Source organism: Megalops cyprinoides, chromosome 11, assembly GCF_013368585.1.
Source record: "Megalops cyprinoides isolate fMegCyp1 chromosome 11, fMegCyp1.pri, whole genome shotgun sequence".
Classification (NCBI taxonomy): Eukaryota; Metazoa; Chordata; class Actinopteri; order Elopiformes; family Megalopidae; genus Megalops; species Megalops cyprinoides.
In genome coordinates, this window is record NC_050593.1 from 12,319,504 (window position 1) to 12,343,307 (window position 23,804).

Consider the following 23,804-nt stretch of genomic DNA (forward strand, 5'->3'; position numbering starts at 1 on the left):
GAGAATAATAGTATTAGAATAAGAAGCGTAAAGGATTTTTTAAAAATCCACAAAGGTATAAAATCCATTACATAATGGTTTGATTTCATAATCCTGCAGATTTGGGGTATCAGGCTGCTGCATTTGAAATTCAGTTGTTCTAAGTGCGCGTGGCATCAGTCAGAGCAGCAGATATTGTATCATACTGTATCGGGAGTTGTGTTTGAATTAGGGAGGGGTGGCCTGCATTCGGCAGTAAAAGAACTGGTGACTGGAACAGTCTTAACAGCTCTGAGCTCTCAGTTTAAAACTTCCCCATAAAAAATTCCCTCTTATGTGCCTGAGAAAAATACAGAGCCTTTGTCATTACTCCTCTTGATTCAGCCACATTGGACGTGTACCGCTACTTTTATAGGTGAGAGGTTTATGGAGAGGGAGGGATGGATGAAGACAGTATTACAGAGAGAAACAAATGCCAAAGATAGATACTAGTTATGCTTCACTGTGTCTACATGCAGTTTCTGAGCCCCTGTGATGCTCCTCTCAATGGCCAGTCCTTTCATAAGGCTGCTGTGTCTGGCCCAAACATTCCACAGGCTGTCTCCCTTCGTCTGTTTTCATTAAACGTACTGTGTGATGGCAGGGTTTTTATGCATGAAGTAATGCTTGTTTTTTTTCCATGAGCTTTTAAAAAGTAAAAACGTTAATCCTGTTATGAAACAAAACCGCCGTCAAATCAGTCTATGCGTGTGTCTTTTAATGACCCTGTGACTGACGGGGACTTTGTCCAGAACCCAAAAGGTGGAACGCCTTAAAGAGGTCTTAACCTTAATTCGGTGGTCATTAATTAGAGTACAGAGGTGCTGCCAGCCCTGGCAGGTGCTGGTACTGTTCTAACCTAATCAATCGTGGTATTGGTAACACACAAAGTTGTGTTTCCTACAGTCAGCAAACTCTTTCTCCCTGGGAATTGCTTCACCTCATTGGAGGCATCTACTGAACAGTGTAAAAGTACCTCTACCTTTCAATTAAATTGAGACTGTAAATGCCTCCATTCACTACTCTTTGTAGTGGTTGATTATGAGAGGCCATTTCTAGTTTCATGTCTGTTATGATCTGATGTGATTTGGTTGGTGTGTTCCTGGTCTCTGATCTGATCTGATGTAGTCTGGTTGGTCTTTTCCGGGTGTGTGGTTTTGATGTGGTATGGGTCTGGTCTTCTGTGATCTGATGGGTGTTCTCCTCGGTCTCAGGTCTGATGTGGTTCGATGTGAAAGTGATGAGCGTGGTCCTCGTCGCTGGTTTGATGTGGTCTGATGTAGTCTGACATAGACTGATGGGTGTGCGTTCCTGGTCTATTCGCAGAGCGAATCTTTGAGGATCATGAGAACCTGGTGGAGAACCTGCTGAACTGGACCCGGGACAGCCAGAACAAACTGATGTTCATTGAACGCATTGAGAAGTACGCCCTGTTCAAGAACCCTCAGGTGTGACACACAATTCTGCATTCATACACTCCGACACACACACACATGTGTAGTTCTGACAGAAGTGGGTCAGTGTTGTGTATGATGCATAATTGATTAGACTGTGGGGTGAATTCTGTCTGCAGCTCAATCTGTTGTTTCACATCCACAGCAGTGTTTTATTCAATCTTAAGGAATGTCACACCATCAAAGTAGGATGTTTGCTATTCTGTGTTTTTGAGGCAAAGTCAAGTCAGGCTATTCTATACTTTAAAGTCACAAGTCAAAGAGGGTGTCTGTTGTTCCAGTTTTGGAAAAGTTGCAATATTGAGGCTAGATGTCTGCTATTACAGGCTTAGCAATGTAGCAGTAATTGCATGGTCTTTCTTGCAATCCTACAGAAACTAGTCAATAATAATTTGTTTACATTAAATGGGACACTGAGCTGTTGAACTGTAATGTGTGTCATTGCAAACTGTAACATTGTTAATTGATCCACATTCTTGTTGATGCTGTCAGACTCACAGGTGCCCTCCTCCATTCATGATACATGATTTAGGAAAGTTTCTCATTTCAGAGGAGAGAAGTTGCTAGCGTCACAGATGTGGATAACCAGTCTATTGAGAGGGGAAGTAAAAGGAGTTGCTCCTTGTTTTAGCCTCCTCCATGGAGATATTAGCTTCATGTGACTGGGAGAAGGAGCGGTGCTGTGCTGTCTTATCCTTATCTCCCCCTCCCTCCACCCCATGTTCATCCCTTGTATCACTCTGACAATGGCAGAACTACTTGTTGGGGCGGAAGGAGACGTGTGAGATGGCTGACAGGAACAAAGAAGCCCTCCTGGAGGTATGTGGTCCTGACTAGTGTGGAGTGAGATGCAGACATGTGAACAACAGTGATGATGAGGACCAAGATGATGATGATGATGGTGATGTTCCCGCAGGAGTGTTTCTGTGGCAGCTCGGTGAGCGTGCCGGAGATGGAGGGTGTCCTCTGGCTGAAGGAGGATGGCAAAAAGTCATGGAAGAAGCGCTACTTCCTCCTGCGTGCCTCTGGGATCTACTTTGTGCCAAAGGGCAAGGCCAAGGTCAGCAACACACAAACACTCACACACACACTCATACACACACACATACAGACATGAAGTGATTTTTTTTGGATTCAGCTCAGTTGTCACATTATCTGAATAAAATAGATCAGTGCTTTTCCACTAGGTGGAGCTCTCAACAGCAGCCAGAGGGACAGGGCAATAGATGGCAGGTGTACTCTTGTGTGAGCTTGTCCTGAGTGTGAGCGCCCTCTAGAGGTGGGATGGAGTATATGGGCAGTGGGAGGAGATAGGGTCCCTTGGAGTTTCTGTGCTATCCTCTGTTATTATTTTATAAACAGGAAATTCCACAGCCTCCCACAGACAGCACACTGTCCCTCTGTCCATTACCCGTATCACAAGGTCAGGAAAAACGCATGTGTGTGGAGAAGAGGGCATTTCAGCAGGTCACATGGGCTACAGCACAAACACATTCTCAAACCAGTATCTGATACTTTCCTATACCACTACACTGGCACATGTAATATCTGTTACACTAATAATGTATGTTACACACACACACACATACTGTACGCACTCAAAAGCCTGGAACCACATAGGTGCCAGTGACATCCACAGACACACACACACTGACACATGCACACACACACATACTGTACTCACTCAAAAGCCTGGAACCACATATGTGCCAGTGACATCAACAGACACACACACTGACACATGCACACACACACATACTGTACACACTCAAAAGCCTGGAACCACATATGTGCCAGTGACATCAACAGACACACACACTGACACATGCACACACACACATACTGTACACACTCAAAAGCCTGGAACCACATATGTGCCAGTGACATCAACAGACACACACACACTGACACATGCACACACACGCATAATGTACACACTCAAAAGCCTGGAACCACATACATACCAGTGACATCAACATACAGACACACACACACACACACACTGACACATGCACACATACGCATACTGTACGCACTCAAAAGCCTGGAACCACACACATACCAGTGACATCAACAGACACACGCACACACACACACACATACACATACAGATGAGCAGTGCAGTGTCTCTGATCTGTCCCTCTCCTTCCTCCCACGCACGCAGGCCTCCAGGGACCTGGCATGCTTCCTACAGCTGGACCATGTGAACGTATACTATGGCCAAGACTACCGCAGCAAGTACAAGGCCCCCACTGACTACTGTCTGGCTCTCAAGGTGAGCACGGCGAGACTCTGCAGAGAGCCCCTCGTCTGTCTGTGCGTCTGTGTGTCTGACTCTGTGTGTGCGCATGTCTGTCTGCTTGTGTGCGTGTGAGAGTAAGAGTGTGTGTCCGTGTGTGCCCATGTGCGCCCATGTGCAGTTTTTGTCTTTGTTTGTGTGAGGAAGTGTGTGACCACTCAATGCATAAGTGCTGTGAACAGTGCGATAGAAGGGGGGGGCAGCAATAGGTCTTAAAGTTTCAAATGTGCATATGCATGTAGGATTTAGACAAAGTCAGCAGACCAACTTGACTCATATTCATATTTAGATGTCAGCCTCAGAGAACGCTTAACAGATAACCTTACAGAAGATGGAAAGGTTGGGAAATATATCACAGAAATCACATTCTACCACTGTAACCAGGGGAAGGTGCCTCATATTTCCACGGAGGAAAGTATAAATGCAGCAGCTTGTAGAATTTGGCTTATATTTCTGCAGCTGTTATTGATGTCTGCAATGTGCAGAACTTGTCTGAGATTCTGAATGAGTTTTTCAGTTTCCAAAACAGCAGAAGGAAAAAAATTGTTTAGCACTTAGAAGCAAAGAGCAGATAAAACTGTACCTCTCTGTGATGTGGAGTACCAAGGGCACGAAAACCTTGCACATTGCAGGCTTCTTTAAAGCTGCAGTCTGTGTGATATTGTGATTCAAATGCAATGCCAGTTTTCAGTAAAACGTTTTCAGCCTGAGGGATTTATCCAGGCCCCTCCACCCACTGCACTTACAGAATTAACAGTCCTGTTGTTTTGTAATGTTTCTCTCAATCCTTCAGCACAGCATTAGCAAATGCAACTACAGCATTTGCTGCACTGAAATCACTCATATCATTGAAACGCATCAAGAAATCACTGAAACACACACTCATACCACTAAAACACATGTAGAAATCACTGAGATGTGCAGGGTCACACTCCTCAGAACAGTGTTACTGCAGCACTCACCCCCCTCCATTCACTTTTGTGCCTACTAGCTAACTCACAAATCAAACACATCTCATAAAAACCTCTGCAAAGCTTTCTCATTTATATCTCAGTGCGTAACAAAGCTACCTGAAACAGTGAATGTCCAGCTGTATGAGCGCGCTTAGCCAAGGGGTCACTCTGAGGTCAGAGGCCATTTGGCTACAGTTTGGGTCAAAACAGAGAGGTAGGTTCCTGATCCTGGGTTTTTTTATTCGCCTAAGGGTGCTGGTGCTTCTTCCAAAACTCCAGAATCCTGGAGTATAAAAACAGACAGCAAAAACGGTGCCTCGTCAGCAAATATTTCTTTAAAAACTACACAAGAGACTGTAAAAATAAAGTTGTGTTGGATCAGAAGCAGCGTGGAAATAAAGGGTTTTTTGGAGAGAGAGGAGGGGAGAGTGAAATATTGGCGAGAGAAAGAGAGGGAGAGAGGAACATTAGAGACAGAGGGCAGGAGAAATAGCAAAACAGAGTCATCTCCTCTGACATTGCGAGAATATACAAAAATGAGGAAGATATATTTAAGTAATTTTTTTCAAATTAGGAATAACTTCATTTTCACGGTAAACTGTGGAGAAACAGCCCCACTAGCAGCACAGTACACCTCAGCCTGCTGTAGCCTGAGGGACAGTGACTAACCACCCAGCACTGATGTTGTACAATCCAATAATGATTTCATAAAAGCATTACAATAGCAGTGTATTCAGGCTTAATTAGGGCCTGTGTAAGCACCCCACAATATAAACACTATTGTGGAGCAGGATACGTGAGTCTTTAAAGACAACCTCACACACACGCGCGCGCACACACACACACGCCCCTCAGTCGCACGAGTGGAACACGCATACAGTATTGGGCTGCTGTCACATTGAGATGAATGCTCTATAAATGGACATGGTCCCAGGGGGCTTATTATGTGAATGTGTGAGCAACCATGGCTGTGTAGTGTAGTGTTAGCTTCCCAATACTCCATAGGCAGTGATACATGGTATTATAGCGACACCCTAACCCACTCTCTGTAGTGGCACTGTTACTGGCTGGGTTTAAACAGAGCTGCGCATGGTCTGTGAAATGGACATCATGCCCCGCATGTAGTGATATTAATCTCGCCATTAATCGATTGTGTCGTAACCAAAGATCAATAGGGTGTTACTGAAGAATGACAGTGACCCACTTACTCAAAAGATTTAAAATTTGAAACAAAGGCCCAGGTTCCATCCAGGAATCCAGTCTTTGGTCGTTTCGTTGAGTCCTGGATTTATTTAGGTTTTTACAGTTTTACAGCTCTTACACTTTTTATCGTTTATGTAATTCTTGCTAATTTCATGATGATGTGTAAATATCAAGGGAGAAAACATCCAAAATGCTTAAGGTCTTAAATGAAAGCTCTAGAGCAGGTAGAGTAAGAATGGAGCAGACTTTTTTTAATAAATCTGTGTGACATCACTATGAGGGTGGAGCCTGAGATTCTTCACCGTCATAGGAGGATGCTGATGGGTTTTCAGTTCTGAATGTTCCAAGGCAGCAGTTATACGTTGCAGGATTTCGACTCTAGCCAGGAGCCTAAACATCTGCTCCAAATAATCATTGCTGAGACTGGTCCAACTTATCTTCTCTCCCTCTTTCTTAGAACAGTAGAGGTTTAAAGAAAAATCTATATATACATACAATACGGAAAAACCCAGTTTGTGTTATTGTGTTCGTGTGACTTCCTGATATCAAACACAATTACAATGCTGGTGTTGTGCTGCCCCTAGTGGAATTTTGATGTACTTCTACCCCACAGCAATTTTCACATCACAGCACAAGCCATTTTAAAAAGGCAAATGAATATAATGATTGTTGCTAAACTTTACCTTCTGGCAATGGGGTTACCATTGGTAAAGAGAATTAATTCAAGTTTTTTTTTTTTTTTTACTTTGAAATTATGTTCTCTGTGTCTTTCTGGTGCATTTAAAGAGCTGTATATGCCTGTGTTCAGCACCCTCAGATCCAGAAGAAGTCCCAATATATCAAGTACCTGTGCTGTGATGACGTGAGGACTCTTCACCAATGGGTCAACGGAATCCGCATCGCCAAGGTAACCGCAGCCTGGCCAACGGTAATGTGTGTGTGTCAGAGGGCGAGGAATAAACTGAATATTTGTAAAGTCAGGGATAGTAGATGCAGTAGGTTGGACAGTGTCCAGCGCTTTAGCTGTTAATCTCTGTGTCTCTCTGCAGTATGGGAAACAGCTGTACGTGAACTACCAGGAGGCCATGAAGCGCACAGAGGCAGCCTACGACTGGTCCTCCCTCTCCAGCTCCAGCATCAAGTCCGGCTCCAGCTCCTCCAGCCTGCCAGGTGAGCAAAGCATTCTGGGAAGGATCCAGCCGTGTAGCACACCCATCCAGCGACCTGAGTCCTGAGCCCCAGGCAGGTGAAGGAGAGGCTGAACATGACAGAGAATGAACATGCACTCTCTCTCTCACTTATGTCCCTTGTGCCTTTTTTTTGTTACAGAGTCCCAGTCCAACCACTCCACCCAATCGGACAGCGGCGTGTCGGACACCACCTCCTCGAGCCACGCCCGCTCTCAGAGTGTGGTCAGCTCCATCTTCTCTGAGGCCTGGAAGAGGGGCACACAGATGGAGGAGAACACCAGGGTGAGCCCCACCCCATTGGTTGGTTGCTTTGTGCTCTTGGTTTAATGAACCCCTTACATGAGAGTTAGCTGTCTGGTTTCCCCCTTTTCATTCCACCAGCACCTGTGTTGTATGTTGGGAGGTGAGGTATGTGTGTGCGTGTGCGTGTGTGCGTGCATGTATGCACAAGTGTATACTTGCATGAGTGTGTGTGTGTGCCATTCTCTGTACTGGTGTTTCAACTGCCTGTTTTTGCCTAAGTGGGGACAGCTTCATGGTGCAAATCAGAACCAGCCTCGATATGGTCTGAAGTACAGGGGTTCTGGTTATGACTTGGTTCTCATTCAATGGAAGTGACTGTGGAAAAGCGCCCTGAACCAGAATCTCAGGAGCTATTGTGAACTTTCAGTTATAAAAAGTGACAATTATGCAGCTATTCTGTGTGCTCGCCTATATGTATAGGTATATGTTTATTCTATAAAAGTTATGTTTCCCTGCTCCATAAAATATCCCCTAATTTTGAATTGTGAATTGACTTTTTGTTTTTTTGTTTTTTTTTTTGCCTGTAATTTTCTGTGTTGGAAATGATAATGTTCTGAAATCCATACAAAAGGTGCATAACCGCTGTCATGTGTCCTGTGTAGATTCTGCCAGGACCAGTTGTTGTCAGATCACTGCCGGACAGTGACATCTCATCAGGCCTTTTTTTTTTCCTCCACTTTATTTCCCTGCACAGATGAGGGCAGAGCCTGTCAGAGGACCGTACCCCCCTCAACTACCGCAGCTACCCCAAATGCACCAAATGCATCAAATGCACCAAATGCACCAAATGCACCAAATGCACCAAATGCCCCAGATGCCTCAAATGCCCCAGATGCCCCAGATGCCCCAAATGCCCCAGATGCCACCAATGCCCCAGATGCCACAAATGCCCCAGATGCCACAAATGCCCCAAATGCCCCAGATGCCCCCAATACCCCCCATGCCCCAGCTGCCCCCTCAACCCCACAGTAGTTACCCCCATATTTCCCCACAGGCCACCCAACCCCCTCCACCACCTCCACCCCCGCCTCCCCCTCCTGCTCCCCCCGCCCCAGCCCACCACGCCACCCCCATCATGTTCACCAAGTACAGCACCATCACCCGCCTTCAGAACGCCTCCCATTCGGCCAATCATTTCAAGCCCCCCTCGCTGGTCCAGCAGCAGGTGCCTCCAGCTCCGCCTCCTCAGTCCGTCAAACCCCAGATCAACGTGCCAACAGGGCCCAACGTCCCACCTCCCCCGCCGCCCCCGCCCCCTCCCCCCATGCCGGCCCCTGGCTCCGCCATGGCTGTTCTGAAGCTGGGACCAGCCAGCCCCGGCTTACCTCAGTTCACCCCCCCGCCGCCCCCCCAGGCATCGCACCCCAAGTCACCCACCCACCTGCAAAACAACGACATGCCCCCTCCCCCGCCCCCGGTTCAGGCCAAGTACCAGGCCATCAGCAACAACAGCCTCCAGCAGGTCCTGGCACAGAAGTTTCCCAATCTGCCACAGGATGTTACACCTCCCATCTGTCAAACGGAGTCCCCCCCACCCCCTCCTCCACCGCCACCCCCGCCTCCACCCCCACCGCCAGCCCCAGCTCCTCCTCCACCGCCACCCCAGCTAGCGACATCCCCGCCCCTTCCAACCCCTCCACCCCCAGCCCCACCTAAAATGTTCTCTGGGGGCTTCCCCCCACAAACCGCCCGCAAGCCCTCTGGTCCTGGTCTCCCTACATCCCCAGTCTCTCCCCTCCCACCTCCCGCAACCTCACCCAGTGGCCCTCCTGCTCCGATGAAAAAACAGCAGAGTTTAACCACGGGCCACACCCACAGTCAGCCCCCTCCGACCTTGCCCAAACAGCACAGCCTCACCTCAAAGGCCCCGCCCATGTCTGCCCCGATTTCGCCCACCCCGTCCCTGGTGAAACAGATAGTCAACCAGTTTCCGGGGGCCAGTCCCCCTGCAGCTGGTGCCTCAGAGAGCCCAAAGACGCCAGGCCCCCAGTCCCCTCCCGTGGTCAAAGCCAAACCCAAGTGGCAGCCAGGGGGACAAACTCAGCAGCAGTTGCCTGAGTTCCCCCCTCCTCCACCCGAGAGCAGCCTCGCCTTCCCTCCCCCTCCACCACCCCCACCACTGCCCCCAGCTCCGACTCCCCCACCACCCCCTCTTCCTCCCACCTCCGTCAAAATGGGTTCACCGGTGAAGAAGTCCTCCTCGTCCTCATCTTCATCCAGCTCTGGCGGGAAGAAGCCCCCGCCAACCCCCCAGAGGAACTCCAGCATCAAGTCCGGCTCCTCGGCGGAGTACCAGGAGGCCAAGAAGGTGGAGAGCCTGGTGAGCAAGTTTGCCCAGCCGCCCGTCTCCGCCGGAAGCTCGCCCGCCTCATCCGCTTCCTCCTCCGGGTCGCCCTCCAAGGACCCCTCCATGGGGCCCCCGGCGCCGCCCAAACCAGGCAAGCTGAACCTCTCCAACCTGCCCCTCGCCCTGCAGGGCAAGGCAGGTCAGCACAGGCAGTCCAGCACCGACTTTCCCTCCCCTCCGCCCGAGTGCGACTACTTCCCCCCTCCCCCGCCCGATTCGGAGCTGCTGCCCCCGCCCCCGCTCCCCGGCGACCCCCACAGCGGGGCGCCCAAAGTGGCCGTGGTCAACCCCCAGCCCCAGGCCTCCACCACAGCCTCGTCCTGGAGCAAGAGCTCCCTGAAGAAGACCCCGCCCCCAACGCTGCTCCGCCGCAGCACCACCACCCCGGAGCCCCCGCCCCTCTCGCCCCCGCCCCAACAAGTGGCCCCGCCCTCCTTCAGCTCCTCCCCCCTCCCGCCGACCTCCCCCAAGGGGAACCTGTCGGTGCAGCCCAACTTCCTGGAGGACCTGAACAGGACTCTGAAGAGGAAGTCCGTCTCCAGGCACGGCTCCCTCACCTCGTCCCGGATCTCCGCCAAGCTGGAGCCCGTGGCCACCATGGACGACATGGCGCTGCCGCCGCCGCCCCCGGAGCTGCTGCGTGACCCGCAGAAGCAGGGCGGGTATGCGTCCGGGAACATCTCAGGCTATGCAACATTACGCCGGGGGCCTCCCCCGGCGCCCCCGAAACGGGACCAAAGCACCAAACTGACCAGGGAGTGGTAGTGAGGGGCACCGCGGACCCCCCGCGCTCCGGTACAGAGCCGCAGACTGTGGACGTGTCTGTCTTGTTCTAGAACGTTATGTCTCTCGTTACGACCCATGCAGGAACGCACATGGACACTACTCCTCCTACGTCGAGATAGCTACCGCTCTGCTCTATAGAAAGCAAAACCAAACCACCTATCAGCTTTTCTGTGTGTTTGTGTGCAATGTATTAATTATAGGCAATTATACAAAACATGACAAGAAGAATGACTTTTGCTGCAATGTATTGGTACTGCATGGACTCCTGTATAGACAAAATGTAACATGAGAAGCTATTTGGGGTGTGTAAGGGCTCTGTGAAAAAGAGGATATGTTTGAACTCTGGGGTGTGCGGGAGGGGAGGGGAGATAGTTCTACGTAATTTGTTTTTTATATATTATATATATAAAATTATTTAATACGTGAAGAGATTTTCTTGTTTTACAGTTACGTTTTTTTCAAACCAGGAGAATCAAGGTTAAGCTGGTCATGATCACAAACCTGTATGTTGAGAGACAGAGGAGGTGTGAGCCATGTGTAATTCAGTGATTCGGTGATGACATGCATTGGTTCTAGATGTACAAGTCACCCTTTGTACCGCGCTGTACAGCGAAATTCCTCAAGTCGCCGTGTATTGTACTGACGCGCAAGGACGTTTCCTCTGTTGCAAAGGAGAGACTTTTTGCACACTGCACCCAAAAAAAATGGTTGAAAACCTTTGGTGATCAACTGGAAAAGAGGAACAAGGACATGATTCAGATAATTTGTTCTTTTGGTTTATTTTATTTTTTTTAATTAAAAAAGTAATTGAGAAGGGTTGGCAGTTAATCAAAAATTGAAATGGAATGACATGCCGCTGATTGGGTCCGGCCTCAGGAGTCGCTGAGATGCACCGCGTGGGTTTGACCTGCTCTGTCTCTGCTTACGTTGGTCTCATTGCTCTCTCTGTACATACAAACAACCGGTGCTCCTGTCTTTAATGGCTTCCTTTGGCCCGGGGTGGGAAAACATGAAGGCGGGCGGGTAGGGGGCAGGTGGGAGGGGGGGGGGGCTCGGGTCACATGTCTGAAATGGCGCCGAGCACGGAGCTCCCGCTCACATCACGTCCTGGCCCATCTCCTAAGCGCCAGGAGCCAGAGAGGATCATGGGAAATTGTCTCACTTTTATGCCTTCTCTTTTCTTTCAAGGTGCTATCATTCCCGTCAGGCATAGCAGTGTAAATGCAGAGCTAGGAAAGCGTAGCATTAAGTACATCCCTGGGACTTGGAACGATGCAGTATGCGGTCAGATTACTGCAAGGAACCAGCACTGGAGTTTGACCAAACTGCCTGGATACTGTCTCAGTATTCTTCCCAGCAGTCATGACACACTAATGCTGAGGAATACGCCCACAGGCTATTCACATGCTCACAGTCATCCCTCCCACCTTATTTACTTCCATTGTGAGGACAGTCTTTATGTGGATACAATATTGTCCTTTTGAAGATCTATTATGTGTCAGTAAACTTATGTAAACTTTAAATTATTGAAATGTTGTGTGTGATCTAGGAGGCCAAAGAAGCTCTTTAAAGTCAGGAACATCTCTGGAATATATAAATACATTTGGGGGAAATTGAGAAAAATAAAATGTCTCTTGCATTTAAACTTAAGACCACAATATAACTGCGTAAATCATATTTTACGATGTCCCATTGCCTCTTGTTTTTTTTGCAGAACGCTTGATTTAAATTTTTTTATTTATGAGTGTTATAAATCAGTTTTTTTTTTTAAGTAATGTAAAGTGTTCAGCTCCTAAAATACTCTTATTTTGAGAGGGAGAGAGAGGGAGGATAGGACAGCAGCAGTGTATCCAGAGCAAACATGTCCCTAATGCTGACACGGAGATCCCCAGTATTCTGCTGATATCTGAGCCGCACAAAAACGCATTCATAATTAATGGGGACTTTAGTGCTTGCTTTTCAGTTTTTTAAACACGTTTTATTAATTACCCTTATTCAGCATTTAGATTTTGAAAAAGAAATCCCGAAGGAATTATATGTGTCCAACTAATGGGTTCACTTCTGGGGATTGAAAATGAGCTCCAAGGGGTTTGACGCTAAATCTTTCTCTTTCCTCTTTCTTTCCAGCCTGAAATGTCAGACCTCCAAATCAAACCGAATACCTGTTTGTTGCGCTCACACTGTCCTGACAAAGTGCTCCGTGACCTCAGCCACAGGATCTTGTTAAATTATCTTTATGTTACGTTTGTGTCCAGCACTCTTTGACAGGCAGTAGGTGAAAATCGCAAATTAAGGTTAAAAACGGTAAAAAATATTTGTATATAATAGCACATTGTGACCAAACTGGTGACACATGTAGAGATTGGAATATGTAGCATTGTAGATACATCAGATAAGGAGCATCAAAGGAGACCAATTAAGGTGACACTGAAGGCAGGATGCAGAGCGCCGAGGGGTGAGGTTTTGACTTTCCACAAACATGAGACGTGCTCGTTACCCACGGCGACACGCGCAGGGTTCGACTTTGATGTTTGATCATGAGGACCTGAGGCCATATTTGTCACACTACCAGGGGAGGCATCAGCTGGGTAAATCTGAGAAATGTCATTTTATTTTGGAAAACAGATGGGAAAATACAGGGGGGGGGCGGGGGGACAAAACCCACAAAGTTTTCAGCCTTCCCAGTGCAGGAGTCGAGTCAGCTGCAGAATACTTTCAACAGAGCTGGAAATAAACTCTGGGAAACTTAACAGAGAATACGGCAACACAGACAGTACATCTGAGAGCGGAGGCGGGAGCAGCAAAGCCCTTGCTGTGTGTTCCGTTTCAGTCTGAGACGAACATGACAAAACAAAGCCGGCAGTCGTCAGTAGAGGAGAGGTTTCAAAGCGGGCTAGATAATAAGGTTCGCTGTCAACATCAGGCACGGCACAGCCTAACCCGAACCCTCTGTCTACTGCCTGAGCTGGTTTCCACTGAAGTTTTCAGATGGAGCTACTGCTTGAAGAAGTGTCAGGAAGATCTTAGCCTACCTGTCCTTTGCCAAGTTATTCTGTACTGCGTATCATTGGAAGCTAATCAGTTAGAGGGCTGCAGGCCTTTCTCTGCAGTTGTGGTTAATGTTGAGAGTAAAATAATGACCAGCCACACTCAACAGGAGGCCTTGGAGGTCAAAGCACTTCAGTGCTGTTTAAGTGTGTTAAATGTGGCAGTGTAGCGTAGTGTTAAGGAGTAAGGTTCATAACCGAAAGGTTGCTGGTTCGATTACCTGCTGGGGCACTGCTGCTGTACCCGTGGGCAAGGTATTTAACCCAGAATTACCTCAGTAAATATCCAGCTTTATAAATGGATAATATGTAAAAATTGTGACCTATGTAAGTCACTCTGGTTAAGAGCTTCTGCTAGATGACAATAATATGATGTAATGAAATGCCCACTGTGTTGATCTGTGTGAAGCAAAAGCTTTAAAAAGACACCAACTGTGTTATTTTCACACTTGTCAGTGAGAGAAGGGGAACTGAGAGAAAGGTGGGAGGCATCAAGGAGAAGAACCAGTGAGAACAGATTGCAGAAGCGGAGGAGAGGAGTGAGGGAAAGAAAAAGAGGAAATTCACCTGAAAAAAGTTCATCTCTAAAAATACATCTCTCACAGAAACCATCTCACACAGCTCCTAAGACAAAAAAATCACTTTGTGACAGTTTATCCAAACCGCAACTTCTGCACTGTGTATCCATGTCAGAATGAAGCATCTCTGCCCGATGGCTTGTGCCACCATGTTAAAACTATAGTAGAGTTGAAATCGGCATGTGCTGCAAGACGCCAAGCACAGCAGGGCATAGAGAACAGATACAAAAGCCACACAAAAAAGAGCTAGCACAATATGGAAAACATTATTGACTGCAGCGGTCAAGGTGACAAAAAGAAACAGGTGTGAAGGAGCCGCTGGCTTGGAGGAATGGCCACAGAGCTAAGGAAGTCTTGCTGTAGTGTGGCCGGATTGCTTAGCTTTTCTGGGTGCACGCACATCAAGGTGGGTCCCCCCAGCTGTCTGTCAGGGGTGTCTGTGTGCTGTGTTGGCAGGGAAGGGTCAAACTGGGGAGGAGAGAAGGACGAGTCAAGCCACCGAGGAAGAGAAAGCTGCCCCGACAAACTCCCCATTGCCTTTATTATTACCCCAGCTGCCTTCTGCCCAAGACAACAGATCTAAGGTCGGCTTGCTAACCCCCCAATCCCAATCCAAAACGTTTAGTGTACATATTTATAGCAACCCAGTATGGGTAGCTAAGGCCAGAGTACCAGTTTCATTAACCATGGTTACTGTATTTTTATATTCTCATGTTTACCTGTACATGTTTCTTCTGTATCATCAGTAATATTGAAAGGTTTATTTTGCATTTGCCTGTGCTTTCCTACGCTGTGTGACAGGGTCAAGAAAACTAAGGCTGCAGACACTAAAAAGTAGAAAGCCTTATTTCCAGAGGCAAAGAGAATTGCTTTATGGATGATAATCTGCTTCTTATGCAGCAAACTTATTATACGTTCTGTGATCAAAGGAGGCCTGAGATGTCTCCCATCCTCAGTCACCAGGGCCTTGTTCCCTCAGCAAACCCTGCCACCATTACTCTCTGTGGCTGCATCCTAGTCCTCCCCCTCTCCCCTGTCTGAACATGAACACTTGACATATGACACAGGACATCACTGAGTGGGCCACTTGCTTTGGTTGACATTCCCCTGCAAGCCTTTTAAGACAGGTACTTCTAAGCAGTCAATAAACTGGCAGTTATTGACCTGCAAGCCAACTCATAGTTCACAGCTATTGATGGCAAGCAAGGTTTGGAATGCTGGCTTTGTTACCCAGTGTAACCTGACAAACTCAAGTGGCCCTTTCAGAAAATGTTGAGGGGATGTCCAGTGAAGGAGATCGGGAGAGGGGGCGCACCGGGACACAGCAGGAGGCTGAGGTGTCGAGGGTGACAACAACATTACCTAGAGTACCCTGCTCTGCCAGTACAAGAGGTTGTTCATGGTTCCTCTTCATAAAAGTTGATTCACGTGAAAGTACTGTGACAGAATATTCTGGGAATGATCGGCAACATCTTTAAAGCTGTCAAAGTAATTCATAAAAAACCTTTTTGGGCTTAAGTGCACTCTTGAAACAGCTAAAAGGTAAGACTCCTGTTCTCCTCCTGGGGATTCTGAATAAAAACTGGCTCATGAACAAGAATGACTGTATGGTTCATGAACAAGAATGGTTCGCAGTTTACCTGAAAGGAAAAAAAATAACAGCAAGAGTGAGCACTTGAGCACAGGCTCTGACTAGATCCGATTCTGGTGACAGGCTGGCTCCAGTAAGGCTAAAATATTCCTTAATACGACTGCCCATAGACTTTTTGGGGAGCAGGGGATGAATAATGGTCATTCTGTCAGGAAAGAGCACTTCTGAGTATGACCAAGAGGGCAGGGGCACGAGCCCAAAAAAACTGTGCATGTGCCTGTTCCTTATCCATATCAGTGACTTGCTTTATATAAGCACAAATTTCCTGGGGTTTTTGGCTTAAACAGGAGGCCACATTGTACCATTACAGTTCTTGCTGATGTGCTGAATACAATATAATAGTGACTGCATTGATCTTCTCTTCTCTATCGCCCAGCCCATAATCAACCCCTCCTTCTCCCTCTCCCTCTCTCTCTCCTTGTTTTTCATGCTTTTTCTCCACTGGCTCAGACAGGACCAATCTTTTTTCTGCAGGTCCATTTGCGTTAACATCTTGTAGCATGAATATCCGTCATGGCAACAGCAGTTAGAACCAGAGAAATTATTTCATACAATCGGTTTTGTGTCACTTCCTTTCGACGGGGAATTCCACTGAGAAGCCAAATTAATACTTTTACCAGTGGGGGTGATTCCAGAACAAAAATATTTGTCTTCCCACTATTAATGTTCATCTGAATGCATTAAATATCAATTCACCATCCTTGCTAAGTGTGCCTGTTAAATAGATTAATATATACATAATAAATGCTCTGCTGAATACCATTACTGTAAAATGGGTCATGTCATCATGTGTAAAAGTCTGTGTCAGGCCTGAATTTTCTCAGTCTACTTTTAACTCTTTGCAATGATATCGCTGATGGACAAATAATATTGATGGCGTTTGCTTTTCTCACCTCTGGTCCTGCAGAGATTCTACCTGTTCATGAGCAGCCCTCTCCAGAGCATCTGCAAGCACAGTACATTCAAGAGACATATCTGTCAGCAAAGACCACATTTAGAAACAGATAAGCCAGAAATGAATCTGTCAGCATACATTTAGAGATGTTCTTATGAGAAAGATGGCCTCCTTTTCCTTCAGTGTGATTAAGCTCCGCCATCCTATCTCTCCTTTCAGTTCCTCCTCCTCCCCCCTCGGGGTCTCAGTGTCCTACCTCCTCACTGCTGGACTCAGAACTGGAGCTGGAGTCGTCTGTGCGGCTGCATCTGAGGGACATGATCTGAGTGAGCTGATCTGAGACCAGCACTCGACTGGAGCAGGATGCTTGAGACTGTGGGGGTGGAGGAAAGGTGGGGGGGGGGGGGGGGGGTGTGAACTAATATCATTCCAGGAACATTTCTCTAAAACCTTTTTTTAAATTCCAGGAAAATCTGGCTAGAATCACAGGAACAGTTCTTTTGGGGGTGCTCCCATTGCACCAGGAGCACATTGTTGTGTAAATGCAGTAGCTAGAATTTAGGTGTTGACATGGTCAACAGTGAATGACCCAGGCCATATCAGTGTTTATATTCTGTTCCCTTGTTTCTGCAAATCCTCCCACGCCTCACATCCAATGCCAACATCAACAGCACTCTGCTCACAGAAATCCCCCCCACTCCTTCAGAGCAAAAAGTCCAGAGCGGTAAACCCCTGGCAACCCTCACCACTTTTACAGCAGACCAATCCAGTCAACCAATCTCATCCAATTTGCCAATCACATCTGCTGAAATTCATTCTTGTCAACTCTTGACTGTTGATCACAGCAAGACCTCTCTGACATACAGTGACTGTACCCAGACATTATTCATTTTATTTAACACATTACTGGATATAAACCATCTACTTTCATCGGAATGGTATAAGTAGTCGTGTTGATTACTGGGAATTTATACACTGCCTCAAGGAGTTGGATGGAAACTTTCTGACTTTGTTTCTTTTTAGAATCATTAAATTCAAGAACAATGAACAATGAATAATGAACTGTACAAGAAATGATATTATATAAATGTGGATATTTGCTGATCCATCTATAATCTGCCTGCTTGTCTTTCATGGATATCCAATATTTTTCTTGGTTCAATGATCAGTAATTTATTAAAAAATACAACTGACACGTACAACTGAGGCGTACATGAGAACGGCTTTAATTACCGTACGTTTTTTAAGGAAAAGTCAATAAGTATTTGAAAAGTAATCTCAGAAAATTTCTTTCATACCATTTGCCAAGTCTCTACAGCGTATGCATGCCAGTACTGAAACCACGATTTGGAATCCCCTGATATTAATGATACAGCGCTGACCTCAGTGCAGTGGAGAGAAGTGGTGCGATTATTGTTCAAATTTTGGAGTGTGGTAGGAGAGGGGGATTTCTGGCCTGTGTTATTGGCAGTAAAAGCCTTGAGCGCGTTGTGTGAGAGGCGCTATAAAATAAACATTATCATGACAAGCGTAATTTAAGGCTAGAATAGGAAATGGTGCTACCACTGCTGTGTTTGGGAAGTAGGTAAATGCCATTGTTTGTGGTCCAGTGTTTGAACTATGGCTCCTTGCGGTCCGAGACACCGTCTCGCCAAAATGTGGTCTTACCGTAGCGAAGCCGCGTCTGAAAGCGCATCGACTCGGAGCGATTGCGACGCCTTTCATGCAAACGGTCTCCCTGATCGAGAAGTTGAGCGTCAGGCCGTACGTTTTCACACCTACCGGAGTTACCTGGGAGAGGAATGGGTCTGATTTAATAGCACCCGTTATCACGTTAATAATTATAAATAAAACAAAACAAAATAAAAAGGATTTGCTTGCTTTTTGCTTTTGATGGTGACGTGCATAAAACACATGGCCTAAATTATAAATTCGTGCGCATAATCCCTATAACCTAATAATTACTTACTGGTAATTACCGCAGATATTGGTTGTGCAGAGAATGTGTTTATGCGTGACTTTGTGCTATGACGTGTGTATTTTTCAGTCTTGCGAGTTATCAATTCGAGCACGCTAAAGAAATCAGCGCCTGACTGCATGAGAATGTCTGTTCTAAACTTTTTGTCTTATTAATGTTTCGAATCGTTTTACTGTGCCGAAAAGAGAAACCTTCTTTCGCTAGAAAACGGCGCCTCTCCTCACAAGCCATCACCTCTCTCCCCTTGTCAACACGTTTCTCGACCACAAGAGGGCATCTGAGATAAGCTCTGTGTTACTGAAAAAATTGCGTCCGTTTTCATATTGAAAGTCGGCCATTAAATTTGCCTCTCCGCTGAATGGGAGTTGTCGACGTGTAACCGAACCAGCGCCGCTCTTCGTTGTATCAGTAGCGCTGTCGTGTAAAGGGAAATATCTCAGTGAGGAGACGCCAAGGCAGTGTAATTACGGTAAACAAAAATAGTTATGTAAAAAATAACCGTGCGGAAAAAAACACGATGTGAAGAGCCCAGGACAAAATATGACAACTTAGTCGCAAAAAAATGAAAAATTAAACGCTTTTCGATTTTTATAAAGTTTTATGGTTTTATGATTAGCGTATTACATAATACTTTGTATCGTCTTATTAGGCTCTCATTTTGACGTTGGGGTTGGAGGACAGTCACATAGGATGTTAAGGATGTAAATTGGAGAATCGGCCTATAGACTTACCCCCTTGATGGCACCGCGAGTGACTCCATACAGGCGGGGACCAGAGGACTGGTTGTTGACCCTCTCCAGGGATACATTTAGAGCTCGCTCTGCCATGGGCGTGATGTTAGACGGGAACCGGGTGAACCCTGCGGGGTCAAGGGTCAACATTATAGTGTCCACGCACCTTATTTCTTCAGTGAGACCACAAGCACAAAGTTCACATTAAATGCATGCATGAAATGACAATGGGGACACCCCAGGGGCTGCCCTTGAAGGCTGTTCTCTCCACCTGAGGAGGACTAGGTTACCTGGTCTGCTACAAGCTTGTTTCACTTCCATCCTTCCATCCTACTTCCCTGAAATGTACAAGCCTAGACTAATCAAACCAACCATCTTCTGACAAAGTCGCTGTGCTGTTATGCCTTCGCTGAGCTGATTTTAATCTTGAGCAGATATCTATGCATGGCAGTGTTTATCCTGAGTGTATCTCATTGTGATACCGCCGCATTGAGCTTTGTTCCTTTGTGTTGTATAATTGCTTTTCATTTGTCCATTATATCTCATGTGGTATCTGTTATCATTTTTCACGAGTTTTTTTGCAGCCTACTCTGGAACAGTTCCTTTAATTTCCACTGTTACATTCCTCACTACTCACTCTTCTGGGTAGCCATTCCTGACAAATAGATATTTCTGTTGCAGCACTCACCCGAACAGCACAGAGGCTGCAGCAGGACCAGGAGAAGCAGAGCCCGATTCATCCCGCCGTCCGATCACGGCCAAAGGTTTCGTTCTTCCGTCTCCAAAATATCTGCCCGTCTCATGCACTCCCACCCAGTCTTCCTCTCCCTGTCCTGTCCTGTCCTGCCCTGCCGCACCCCGCTCTTCTCCTCTCTCAGTACAGTGACCTTCACTTTGATTCCACCCCCCCCCCCCCCCCCCCCCCCCCCGAGTTCCGCTCTCTGCACAAACACTATTGCCCCACGGGGGGGCAACAGCCAACGCATGTCGCATCCTGTACCTCGGCTGCCGAAACGGCGGGGCGAAGCTCGGTTTGGCGGGCAGAAACCCCCCCGAGGACATTGTGCGGCAGACTCGCTGTGACTCACGGAGGCCGCCCTAATGGGGGCTGATGGTTACTCTTTTAATCTGACCTCGATTCACCTCCCTCCTGCTCCAGGAGAACCAGCCAAGCTTTAAAGGAGTTTTCCCACAAAGGTACTTATCCTGGCAAAGGTGACTTATATCTTACATACCTTACAAATTGTACATATTTCTTATTATAAATTCATATTTCTTATTGTAATTCTTAGTGTAAATTATTGTATGGTAAATTCAGCCTACTTGTATTATTATATTTTATACAGTTGGATAATGCATGAAAGCAATAGTTATAGCAACTTGCTACACGCTACAATGGCAGCGGCCCACCTGGAACCAAACCCGCAATCTTAATGTCATTATTCAAATGGGAACGCAGTATCAGTCTGATGACATTACAGGTCAGAACCACCCACACCTCCAGTCAAATGCATGTGGGCACGAGGCCTTTCGTGGGGCTCCCTGTGTAGTGGTGCGAGAACCGGGATGCCTGTAAACCGGGGGGGGCGTGGCCAGCCATGTGCCACGCAACCACACGGCTCCTGTACTCCTGCCAGAGCGTATGTGGTACCAAAACAAACCGCTCTGCTGGATCTCAGCATCTCTTCACCCCCATCTGCTGCTCCACGGCCCAGTCCCACCCCCCCTCCCCTCGCAGTACTGCTCAAGTTTTCCAGCCATCTGGAGACCCAACTGCCAGCCAAGTTACACAAGACTGAGAAAACCACACGTACAGATGAAATATCTGCTGTCTCTGACTGGAATTCTCTTCCACAGTAAAGTTTTTTTTTCTTTTAACCATCAGTCCTGCTCTGGCACTGATCTTGTGGGTTTTGATGTTTCGTGACGCTACAGATTCAAGACTGCTTTCAAATATGAAGGATGGATGTTTTTTTTCTCCTTTCAAAATCATCTTCACAAAAGACAAAAGCATCATTCCAAATAACAAATGTTATCCATTTTAAAGCCACAGCGAAGTAAATGGAGGGCATTTTTCAACTGACTTCTGCCATGGATATGCCCTCTGTGATGAAAACCATTCATCTCCATGAGCCAAGGGGCAAACTAGGCTCTTAAGACCCCTTGGGTCGTCATGTGACCTACATCGGCAAATCGGATAGATCACAGGATGGACACGGGGTAATCTAGGCTAATCTGTCTGAAGTTGAGAAATTAGGCCATGATAATGCATCACTGTGGTCAGGGCTGTCACAGAACACACATCCCCACCCACTCTCTCTCACATACACATGCACGCACCCATACCCATTACTGACTCACAAATATCAAGTACTCGGTCTGACAACATTCATTCAGGTTTAAAGTGTATGTGCAAGCAGTCAACATGTAAAAGCTTTTCTGTAATGCAATTTCGCATAAACAACACTCAAGATGGCTGTGAATTAGACAGGGGCAACTTCATATGAGCAAATGGCAGTCCCTTCATGCATGTCTCATCCCGTGCCTGCACTTTTCATGTGAACGATATGGGGCGCTGTATCAAGACCCCACCAAACAGTCCAAGAGGCTGCTTATTCTGATAGTGAAACCTTACAATACACAGGATGTTTTGATGACTCACATTAACAGAAACTCAAAAGATACTAAAACAACCAGTCATCACATTCCTTATTTTGATAGCTGTATGAGCCAACTGTACCCTTCCCCCAAGCACCCCCCCTGCCCCCAACCTCATTATTTAGGAAAAAATCAAGTCATTTAAACCCATGTTTAGTTCCAATAGTCTCATTTTATTGTACTTGTCTCAATATGTCGGTTGCGTGCCTGTTACTCGTCTGACCTCTGACCGAGGGTCAAAGGTCACGGTTACAGTTCTTTGTGGACACAGCCTGGTGCCTGTTGGCGCCGCCTAGTGTCCAATTCTGGGATGGCACTCCGGTCCCTCTGCTGCAGATCAGTAGGTGCAAAAACCACAGAATAAGGACATGCAAGAGTCACGAGAACAGACCCACTCTCAAGAAAAAGGTTTGACACACAGATAAACACCACATCTTCTCACACCTGGAGACAGCAAAGCCTCGGCCAACTTCACAAATGTAAATATACATTTATCTTTGTGCATAACATTAGTTTCTGAGGCAGATTTCTGCATTAAGCCCCACGTTATTCTGGTATGAAATGTTCCCGTGGCGTTTCCTTTAAGATTGGTAGGTTCACAATCCTTCCCCAATGCTAGCTGATTTTCATCGACCTTCTCCTCTGAGTCTGATTGCTCTAAGGAACAGATAGACATCTATCATATCATTTTGCGTTAAAATGGTCCTTCTCACAACGATGTGCTTTCAGTGCTAAAAATACAAATATAAGCATTTCATTTTTTCACATTCTGCCCAGTATTATTGCCAACAGAAGGGAAAATTTCATGTTTTACCATTTGTGACCTGATCTTGGTTATCAAAAGAGAACCCCATACCATGAAATTTAACATCTTTTCCTTAGTTTCAGGTTTCTGAATGCAACTAAAGTTTTTTTTTTTTTTTTTTTTTAAATCGGAACACAAATTCATGTATACAAAACTATTTGGAAGCTTGTTCATTATGCGACTTATAGCGGTCCCCACTGATATACAATACTGAGTTACACATATATTTAACTCAATATTTTAAAATTTAAGTACCCGTTAATATTCTGGAACACAGATTACTCTCATTTCAGATCACCTTCCTCTCCAAGGGAACCAACTCAACCTCAAAAGAGGCGCTGCTTCAGATGAACGAAAGAACGGGTGGTCAGTGCAGGTCAAAGCATCACACACAGACATTTAAAACAACATTACAATATGGCACTAAATTCTCCTCCACAAACTTCTTGAAACATCTGACTGGAGATTCTCCTGTGGCGGACACTCCTATTGCATGAACACCATCACCATCAACCACTGATTTAACAACAGAAACAACCAAAGCCAAATAAAGTGAAGAACTGGGATGAAATGAAGATGAATAATTTGAAGAGCTGTTTTATTAGAGCATGCAGTCTATGTAATACTACATACACAACATCTCATAATCAAAAATGGGCTTTCGGTTAGATCCACAACACAACAGCTTGCAACCAGAAAAAAAGCAAAGAAATATTAAAAAAAAAAAAAAAAAAGTACAAAAAATAAGCATTAAAGTCATCTGCAGGACTGAGTGCTGCACGTGTGCGAGGGCTGGCCGATTCTCATCCTCCCACTCAGACAGGAGCAAGCGATCCCCAAAAGGAGGTCAGGAGAGGCTACGATGTTCTGAAGCACTCAGCGCCGCTGCGATTTCTTTTAACTTTTTT

At 46.4% G+C, this 23,804-nt stretch overlaps 2 protein-coding genes across 3 annotated transcripts in view; one reads left to right on the forward strand and one right to left on the reverse strand.

Annotated features, from left to right (window-relative positions):
- The window catches only part of LOC118785478 (ras-associated and pleckstrin homology domains-containing protein 1-like), a 72,130-nt gene extending 60,563 nt beyond the window's left edge, over positions 1 to 11,567 (forward strand). The window contains exons 9-17 of the mRNA XM_036540153.1: positions 1,345 to 1,466; positions 2,226 to 2,291; positions 2,389 to 2,532; positions 3,637 to 3,747; positions 6,736 to 6,834; positions 6,977 to 7,097; positions 7,257 to 7,421; positions 8,125 to 8,174; positions 8,349 to 11,567. Coding sequence (XP_036396046.1) covers positions 1,345 to 1,466; positions 2,226 to 2,291; positions 2,389 to 2,532; positions 3,637 to 3,747; positions 6,736 to 6,834; positions 6,977 to 7,097; positions 7,257 to 7,421; positions 8,125 to 8,174; positions 8,349 to 10,532 — 3,062 coding nt within the window. The 3' untranslated portion in view covers positions 10,533 to 11,567. The remainder of the gene's footprint in view (positions 1 to 1,344; positions 1,467 to 2,225; positions 2,292 to 2,388; positions 2,533 to 3,636; positions 3,748 to 6,735; positions 6,835 to 6,976; positions 7,098 to 7,256; positions 7,422 to 8,124; positions 8,175 to 8,348) is intronic.
- Positions 11,568 to 13,953: 2,386 nt separating this feature from the next.
- LOC118786201 (secreted phosphoprotein 24-like) lies at positions 13,954 to 20,289 on the reverse strand. 2 transcript variants are annotated; one of them, XM_036541293.1, is made up of 6 exons: positions 20,122 to 20,289; positions 19,434 to 19,561; positions 18,393 to 18,515; positions 16,981 to 17,097; positions 16,723 to 16,774; positions 13,954 to 14,646 (listed from the first exon to the last, which is right to left on the reverse strand). In XM_036541293.1, exons 1-5 carry the CDS (start codon positions 20,171 to 20,173, stop codon positions 16,742 to 16,744), a joined length of 453 nt encoding a protein of 150 aa, XP_036397186.1. In that variant the 5' UTR covers positions 20,174 to 20,289; the 3' UTR covers positions 13,954 to 14,646; positions 16,723 to 16,741. The 2 variants fall into 2 exon arrangements, with proteins under 2 accessions (XP_036397186.1, XP_036397187.1); XM_036541294.1 differs by lacking the exon at positions 18,393 to 18,515.
- Positions 20,290 to 23,804: the final 3,515 nt, after the last annotated feature.